This window comes from Phyllostomus discolor, chromosome 9, assembly GCF_004126475.2.
Source record: "Phyllostomus discolor isolate MPI-MPIP mPhyDis1 chromosome 9, mPhyDis1.pri.v3, whole genome shotgun sequence".
Lineage (NCBI taxonomy): Eukaryota > Metazoa > Chordata > Mammalia > Chiroptera > Phyllostomidae > Phyllostomus > Phyllostomus discolor.
In genome coordinates, this window is record NC_040911.2 from 84,114,581 (window position 1) to 84,124,403 (window position 9,823).

General features: G+C 41.0%; 1 protein-coding gene across 1 annotated transcript; it reads right to left on the reverse strand.

Moving 5' to 3' along the window:
• Positions 1-386: 386 nt before the first annotated feature.
• Positions 387-4,983, reverse strand: DEFB116 (defensin beta 116). Its single transcript, XM_028523892.2, has 2 exons — positions 4,866-4,983; positions 387-786 (listed from the first exon to the last, which is right to left on the reverse strand). The coding sequence occupies exons 1-2, from the start codon at positions 4,930-4,932 to the stop codon at positions 575-577; spliced, it is 279 nt and encodes a 92-aa protein (XP_028379693.1). The 5' UTR covers positions 4,933-4,983; the 3' UTR covers positions 387-574.
• Positions 4,984-9,823: the final 4,840 nt, after the last annotated feature.

The following is a 9,823-nucleotide window of genomic DNA, read 5'->3' on the forward strand; positions in this document are numbered from 1 at the left end:
GCTGTTTATTCTACTTCCCAATAGCTCTACCACTTACAAAATGTTGCCCTCATCTGTACAACAGATCTCCACACTCCGTTTTATCCACCCACCTGGTTCTGGTTCTTCCTGAGGACACCACATCATACCAAACACACCAGGACAGCTCTCTGGATATCAAAGGCAACCCTGGTGTCCCTGTCCTGATCCCACAGTATTGACCCCAGGGACTCAGTGGTCTCCTCTGCACGCTCACCGGATCACCCAGACTTGATCCAGTTGTCACCTTCTCTCTGTGCTTTCCAGAATAACTCACAGCCCTCCTCACACACCAAGCAGGGCAGAAGCATCATCTCCTGGCACCCTCAGCATCTACTGAGCTATCCTAACATCCCATTTGCTTTGCCTTTTTTTTTTCTTTTTTGCCAGTGCCCTTTCCTAAACGCCGTGGCTCTCCAGCTCCCAGCATGACCTTTCCCTGCCCAGTGACAACTACCCACAGAGGAAAGACACACACGTGAGAAGGAATGCATTTTTATGGGGAGGGCACCCCAGGAGGGCATGTGGTCGGTGATACTCAGATTTCCAAGTAGCTTTAAGTGTCTGTAACCGACAGGCTGGAGTTATTTTTCACATTGTTAGAACTGGTTACTTTCACGGGAAGTTTCAGGCAGCACTTTTGGTCATTGGGGCAGGTTAGGTACTGAATTTCCTCCTTCCTGCAGGTGTTTCTGCACATGCCATGGTAAAGGTGACATGGATCCCAAGGCTCCTGGCTCCTGCCAAAGTAGGATCGGAACAGGCCACCTGGAAAAAATATAGCCATGTTTAGCTTCTATGCAGCAAGGAAAACAGGAGGGAGGAGGCATGGTTTAAGGAGAACAAACCCTAAGAACATTAAGAGCACAGGATCTGGAGTCAAAACCACCTCAGCTCAAATCTGGGCTCTGCCATTAAAGCTCTTCATCCCTGAGCAAGTCACTTCAGTTCTCCAGCCCGCCATTGCCTCATCCTCACACTGGGCATAATAACTGAGCCAACTTCTTAACATTGTGATGATGATAAAATTAGCATATATAATATGCTCAGACAAGTAATAAAAACCAAATATTACGCAATGTTGTTGATATGGGTGTCTTTTCCTGGGGTCCCAGGGCTTCAAGGGCTGCCCTTGTGAGTGCCTATTGGTCCTGTCCCAAGTCCACTGACAGATGTGTTCCCACGCACAGCTCTCACCAGAGACAGCCGGGATCTACTCTGAGGCAGTGAACGGGTGCGTATTCAAGCCCTGCATCGCCTTTGTCCTTCAAAACATTTGAGCAAACACATACCATAAGGGCTCACTGTACACATCTCTACACACATTTTCTACATAGGGCTAAAGCTCAGTTGTGACCATTAATAGCTATGTATCAGGCATCTACACATGTCTGTGTGTATACAGGCTTTTCCCCTGAAAATACACCAGCGACAAGTCAGCGTTCTATAAATATTAGTCATGTATAGTATTAACTACCCACTGGAACTTCCAAAGACAAAGGAGGCATTAGAAAGGAAGTGATGCTACCAATCACAGCCACGTATCCCTCATCTCCTGTGTACCAGACATTTTACAAATAACATCTCACTGAACCCTTGCAAAAGCCTGCTGTTATTTCCATTCATTAGATGAAGACACCGAGGCTCACAGAGAGGCTGTGCTCTGTCCATATTCCTGTAGCTCATGCTTGACCAAGCCAGGATTCAGTTTCTGGTCCACATGATATTAAGCCCCAACTGTTTCCTCTCAATGTCACATTGCTTCTCTACATGATACAATGTCTAGGAGGAAGTGACATATTGTGTGATGTCTAGAGGCATTGAGGCATCTACAGTTTTCAATAGATACTCCACCTTTCATAGCTGAGCATTCAAGAACGCTTTCCACCACCCACCCATCCTCTTATTCCACATCCATTTACCAGCACTCACTCTGGGGCACGCCACGTAGTCAGTGCTAAGCATGGATAGGTCTCAATGCCCGCCCACACTAGTAAGCACTGGCCAAAGCAAGTTTGATGTTATTTCCTGCATGGCAAAAAAAAAAAAATAAAACAACAACAAAAAACCACTTTGTTAATTTTTTGGCAAGACAAAGTAACATTTTTCAAGTGTAAGGGGAGTTAGAGAGTGGGGTGGAAAAGAAAGAAGAAATGCTTCAGAAGCAGACATCCCACAGCCCTGCAGTGCTGGTATGTGTACCAACTACCCCCCAAGTTGGCACTGCGGTCCACAGGGGGTGCTCAGCGGCTACCTCAGCCAGCCTGCTGGTTGACCAGCCATGGTGCTCCTTCATTCACACCCCGGCGTCATGGTGCCACTGCATTTCCTCCATGGACCCTCACCCTCATCACGGAACCTGTTTCTCTTTTGAGAACCGCCACTTATGAACCTGCCTACTTGCGGGGAAGGGAGACCCGCAGGGGGCCTCCCCGGAGTGGCACACATGCTCTTCTGGTTAACATCTGAACCGGAGGATTTTCCTTTTCTCCTGAACACAATGCATGGAAGCCGAGCACCCAAAGTTCCGACTTTGGAGACACTAGAAGACTGATAGGAACATAGATGCCGAGCAGAAGGATCAGGCAGGCTGCCTTTTCCTCACTCTTTCCACGTGGAAAGCAGGTCAAGACCATCCCAGGAGGATTCTGTTTAAGGGGACCGAACAAACAAAAACAAACCAACAAGGGTTTTGTCATAAACATTTTTTTTAAAAAGTTTATTGATTGATTTTTAGAGAGAGAGAGAGAAAGAGCAGCATCAATTTTGTTGTTCCACTTATGTATGCATTCATTGGTTGATTCTTGTATGTGCCCTGACCGAGGTCAGACCCTCGACCTCGGTGTATGGGGGCGATGCTCTAACCAACTGAGCTACCCAGCCAGGGCACAGACATTTATGACTTCTCACTCCTGCAGCTGTTCAACCCTTATATTGCCTCGTGTCACAACAAACAATAACGCCTACATCAAGTTAATGTCACCTTTGATGATCCCTCCATCTTCCAATTGAAATCACGGAAGACCTGCCTTTGAACCCCAGCATTGCCTCTGAGCTTCTGGACCTCTGTCCTAGTCTCCCCATGGGAGAAATGGGAATGGGGGAGTTTGCACCAGGTCAGAAAACTCTCAGCTGTGTTTGTGCAAGAGGAGGTCAATAAGGTATGTCGTGCTTTGTAATAACCTGGGGACTGGGCTAAGTGTCCTCACATCAATCTTTAGAGACACGATCAACGTGCTCCACAATTGCTCTGCCATCCATGCACCCCAAACATGATCCTTTCCCATCCAGCTTCTAAGGTTCTCCCTACCTGTGTGGATTTATCAGGCATAAGTCATTTAAAATTCATTCATTCAATAAACATTTCCTAACACCTACTCTGTGCCAAGCACTCAGTTAAACACCAGGAATACATAAACTTAAAAGGCAGAGTCTTGGCTTTCAAAGAGTTTAATTTCATATGCATATGTTTGGGGTGATGAAAGGAAAAAATGACTTTGATTGTCCCAGAAAAGTTTGTCCAGAACAGTTCCTGCCCATAAATTCTGCCAGGCATAAATATCAAATAGTTATTAAGGAAGCAACACGTTGTACAACTTTTGAAGCATTAAGTGCTGCCTTCCTTTTGTGTGTGTGGTGGTTTTTTTCCCCCCCCAAACCCACCTGCGGTTTTTACAACCATTCTGATGTGGGAACTGAGCTTTTCTGGACAGGAGAAGAATTGTCTCTCAAGTAAAGATGAGCCAGGGTAAGAAATAAGGTGTAGGAGAATGTGAAGGAGGAAGAAGGTGGGAAAGGGGGAAAAGGAGAGGGAGGAGGAAGGGGAGGAGGAGAAAACACTAGACACAGTAACTCTGAACTCAGTCCCAAAAAAGGAGAAACAATTTTGGTTTTCCATAGGGCTGGGCTGAGATGGCTCCTACGTCTCTCTGTACGTGCCAAGGTTCGACAGAGACGTTGAGGATACTCCAGACTTCAGATATTATTTATCCTCTCTACTGATAGTTATATCTACTGTTTCCAGTGTCCCTGAAAATCACACTAAAGAAACTCTTAAGAATCTGAAAATATCACTGGATATTTTTCATCCAGCGTTCATTCCCCCCATTTCAATAGCCACAGCTCTGCTATGATAAATTTGACTGTCTTATTCAAACTTATTCAGCCCCAAAACTGGTCTAAGCCAACCACTTCCCAGATAAACCCCACGTATGTCCTGCTGGAATAAGACGACTCCTACTTGAACCAAATTTCTAACCCGGACTCCCAACCCTATCTCTCCTGATAAGCACCTAAAGCTGTTATAAACCTGAACAGAAGCATAGAACTAGCCACATCACTCAGTCCTAATTCACAGCCAAAACACAGACCAACTACAAACTTTAATCTACCCTAACTCTCAGTTCTACCCAACTCCACCCTCAATTCCATTCAACCAAAATACCATTCCCTCTCCAAATTACATGGAAACATTAGTCCAGCCCAATTTTATAAATAGCATTGCTCACTCCCTCCACGTCTCTTCTCACAAAACTCACTCTCCAAACTCCAAACTCCTGTTGATTTCTCTGATAGCTCTCTCACACCTGGTACGTGAATCAGGCTTCCATCCCGGTAACAGCACTACCTAAAACATCTTATGCTTCAACACTCCACGACCCCAGGAAACAAAAGCCTCTTAAATTGGTCTTGGAAGAGCAGGACCAAGGGAGAGCTTTACATGAGATGAACCTTGGGGTTAGCATTCACACCTTATCTGAGACAAGAAAGGCTTTAGGTATGTGTAGTCACCGAGATACCAATAGCACACGTAAGACCCCAGAGCTTTTGAGAGAGGCCTGAATTACCTGGAGTCTTATGGACCAGGATCAGAAGGATGGAAATGGTCATTAAATAGGGCTTCATGACTGACATGTCCTGAGAGCATGGAGGACTGTGTAGCAGGGGACCGAATACAGATTGTACAGCAGGACAGTGCCCTCCCCACCTTTATTGGTTTTGGACATAGGCCAGAGGTGTGCGCAGTGAGCTAAGAAGGATGAGGCGCACCTGGAATCAGCCAGGCAGGAGGATAACACGTCTCACGTGTCTGGGAGACCTGCCAGCAGCAGCATGTCAAGGTGGGCCTCCTTCCCGGGAAGAGGCAAATCAGAGCCTGTTGGCCTATCGTGTGAGACACATCGGAATGAATGAACCAGTGGATCAATCAATCAAACAATGAGAAAATGGATATGTAATTTAAGAAATAAAGATATTTTTAAAAAATTGTCTTTATCCTTCTGACAGTAATTCTGTACTAGGCATCACAGACTAAGAAAAAGAAGACAATGGTGAAAGCAAAGATGAGGAAGAAAAATCGAAGGGGAACTATAAGTGGAAGAAGGGAGGGAAAGGCATGGAAACTCATACTTACTGTGAACCTACCACGTGTCAGTCTCTGGGCTAAATGCTACGGTGTAGATGTGAACACTCACTACAACGCTGGGAAGTTAGTGGTGTTTGCTCCTTCGAGATGAGCACAAGAAAGTTTGAAGAGATGGTGCGACATTCCCACGCCTCACGTCTCATAATGCACAGGGCCTGGATTAGAAGTGATGTTTGTCTCACAGCATACGCCTTCGGGGTTCTTTTATTCTTCCTGTGAGTGGAGGGGCAGAAAATTAAAGACAACAAAAAAAATCAAATCGCTAAATATCAGAAACTAATTGCTATTCAAGACAACAAATTCAGTCTGAGGAATCCAGCAGTCATCCCTTGAGAAAGGAATAAAATGACTTTTTTAAGAGGACACCACATTGACTTTTTACTCTCATGAATCCTGTGGAAGACAGGTGGGTGTTGTCCAGTGTTTTGAATGAGCATTAGGAAATAAGTGAAATGTTTTTTTTCTTTTTTGAAAGTCTAGGTTAGGACTTCCACATCTTGCCACACAAGGCAAATGGAACTGGACTAACCCTCCCACCGTAAGCAACTATAACGCGGGAACGGTAAAGAAAGAGTTTTAGACATTGAACTAAAGGCAGAGCAGAAGTGAAAAGGCAACCTATAAAATGTGAGAAAATATTTGCAAACCACCTATTTGATAGGAAGCTAATATCCACAATATGTAAGGAACTCACACAATTCAATAGAAAAAAAGAAAAAAAAATCCAACTTTAAAATGGATAAAGGACTTGAGTAGACACTATAATAAGATGAATCGTATGTTGGAATTTTTCTGACAAGACTTTCTGTTTATTTTTCAATTACAGTTTACATTCAATATTAATTTATAGTCATTGCAAGTGTACAACCATATACTTTACAAAGTGTTCTGTCTAATATTTCCAGTACCCATCTGGCACCATACATAGTTGTTACAATATCATTGACTACATTCCCCTAGGCTGTGCTTTACATCCCTGGGACTATTTCATGACTGCCAATCTGTATTTCTCAACCCCTTCACCATTTTTACCCAGTCTCCCAACCCTCCTCCTCTCTGGCAACCCTCAGTCTGTTCTCTGTATCTGTAAGTCTGATTCTGTTTTATTTGTTCACTTATATTGCTCTTTAGATTTCACAGATGAGTGAAGTTATATGGTATTTGTCTTTCTCTGACTGACTTATTTCACTTAGCATAATGCTCTCTAGGTCCATCCATGCTGTTGCAAATGGTAAGATTCCATTCTTTTTTAAGTTTTAGTAATATTCCACTTCTTTATCCACTCATCTACTTATGGGCACTTGCATTACTGCCATATCTTGGCTACTGTAGATAATGCTGCAATAAACACAAGGGTGCCTAGATTCCTTTGAATTAGTGTTTTGTGTTTCTTCAGATACATACCCAGAAGTGGAATCACTGGATCATAAGGCAGTTTTATTTTTTAATTTTTTAAGGAAACTCCATAGTTTTTCATAGTACTGTACTTGCACCAAATTGCAATCCCATCAAGAGTACATGAAGGTTCCTTTTCTCCACATCCTTGCCAACACTTGTTATTTGCTGATTTATTGATGATGGCCATTCTGACAGATGTGAAGTGCTATCTCATTGTGGTTTTAATTTGCATCTCTCTGATGATTAGTGACATTGAGCATCTTCTCATATGTCTGTTGACCATCTGTATGTCTTCTTTGGAGAAGTGTCCACTTAAGTCCTTTGCCCACTTTTTAATTGGATTGTTTGATTTTTGGGTGTTGAGTTGTAGGAGTTCTTTAAAAATTTTGGATATTAACCCTTTATCAGATGTATCATTGGTGAATATCCCATTTTATTCAGTAAGCTGTCTTTTCATTTTGTGGATTTTTTTGCTGTACAAAACCTTTTTCTGTTGTTGTAGTCCCATTTATTTATTTTTTTTCTTTTGTTTCAAGGAGCTATATCAGAAAAAAATGTTGCTAAGAGAAATGTTCAAGATTTTACTGCCTATGTTTTCTTCTAGTTTTATGATTTCAGATTTTACATTTAAATCTTTAATCCATTTTGAGTTTATCCTTATATATAGCATAAGAAAGTGGTTTAGTTTAACTTTTTTGCATGTATCTGTTCGATTTTACCAAGAAAATTTATTGAATAAACTAGCTTTACCCTATTTTATGTTTTTGTTTACTTTATCAAATATTAATTGTCCATATGAGTGTGGGTTTATTGTGGGCTCTCCATTCTGTTCCACTGATTTATGTGCCAGTTTCTATGCCAGTTCCCTGCTTTTTCTATTGCTATAATCTTGTAGTCCAGTTTGAGTGATACCTCCAACTTTGTTCTTCTTTCTCAAGACCGCTGTGGCTATTTGGGGTCTTTTGTGGTTCCTTTTAAGTTTTTAGATTTTTTTGTTCTAGTTCTGTGAAATACATCACTGGCACTTAGATAGGAATTGACTTGAATCTATAGATTGCTTTGTGTAGTATGGAGAGTTTAATGATGTTAATTCTTTCTATCCATGAGCACAGTATAAGTTCCCATTTATTTGTACCTTCTTCAATTTATTTTAGAAGACAATATTTTAAAAATATTAATATAATCTCTATCAAAATCCCAGCAACTTTTCTTGCAAAAATAGAAAAATTCATCATAAGTCATATGGAATCCCAAGGGAACTCAATAGCCAAAATAATCTCAAAAGAGAACAAAGTTGGAAGACTCATACTTCCTGATTTTAGAACTTACTACATAACTATGGTAATCAAAACAGTGTGGTACTAGCATAAAGACAGGCACATACTGTGGCAGATGGTCATTAGACTTATTGTAGTGATCACTTTGTAAGGTATCTAGATATCAAATCACTGTGTCATACACCTGAAACTAACATAATATTGTATGTCAACTATAATTAAAAATTAATTTACAAACACATTTTAAAAGATAGGCATATAGAACAATTAAATAAAATAGAGAGCCCAGAAATATATCCTCACACACATATTCAAACAATTTTCAACAAGGGTATGAAGACCACTCAACAGGGGAAAACAGTCTTTTCAATAAACAGTATTGGGGAAACTGGATATCTACATGCCAAAAAAATTAAATTGGAACCCTACCTTATACCATATGCAAAAATTACCTCATATTTGATTTTCTAAAAATGTCTGAGTATAAGAGCTAAAACTATAAAACTCTTAGAAGAAAACATAGGAAGAAAGTTTCATGGCATTAGACTTGGCAATGACTTTTTGGATATGACACCAGAAGTACAGAAAAGCAAAAGAAAAAATAAATAAGCTGGCCTTGATCAAAAATAAAATTTTTGCATAAAAACACTACTAAACAAGTAAAGAGGCCACCCATGAAGTGAGAGAAAATATTTGCAAAGCATATATGCCATCAGGAATTAATATCCAAAATATATACAAAACACCTACAACTCAATACCAGGAAAATAACAACCCCAAAGGCAAAGAACTTTGATAGATAATTCTTCAAAAATGATGTACAAATGGTCAAGAGCATATGAAAGGATTCTCAAAATCACAGATCATTAGGGAAATGCAAACCACAATGAGATACCACTTCACACACATTAGGATGGTTTTATTGAAAAAGTAAGTCAATAAATAACAAATGTTGGCAATGACGAAATGGAAACTTTGTGCACTGCTGATGGGAATGTAAAATGGTGCATTCCTATGGAAAATAATATGGTGGCTCCTCAAAAAAATGAATGCAGAATTACCATGTGATCTAGCAATTTCACTTCTAGTTACATACTTTAAAAAAAAAAAGCCCTGGCTGGTGTGACTCAGTGGATTGAGTGCCAGCCTGCAAACCAAAGGGTGGCCTGTTTGGTTCCGAGTTAGGGCACATGCCTGGGTTGTGGGCCAGGTCCCCAGTAGGGGGCGCTCAAGAAGCAATCATGCATTGATGTTTCTCTCCCTCTCTTCCCCCTTCTCTTCCCCCCTCTCTAAATATAAATAAATAAAAATTTTTTAAAAAAGAAAGAAAGGGTCCAAACAGACGTTTGTACTCTCATGTTTATAGTAACATTATTCACAATAGTCAAAAGGTGGGATAAACAAAATATTATATATACATACAATAAAATAGTATTCAACCTTGAAAAGGAAAAAATTCTGATGCATGCTATGACATGAAAAAATCTTGAAGACTCTGTGGTAAGTGAAATAAACCTCTCACTGATAGGAGGTGTCTAGAATAGTTAAACTCATAGAGAAGGAGAATGGAATGATTGTTGCCAGGGTCTGGATAGGGGGCAGGAAGCGGGGAATGGCAAGTTCGTGTTTAATGGGTACAGAGTTTGTCTAATACTAACGTTGTTCTGGTCAAGTGTAACTTTTTGAATCCAGCTGTTCAATGGCC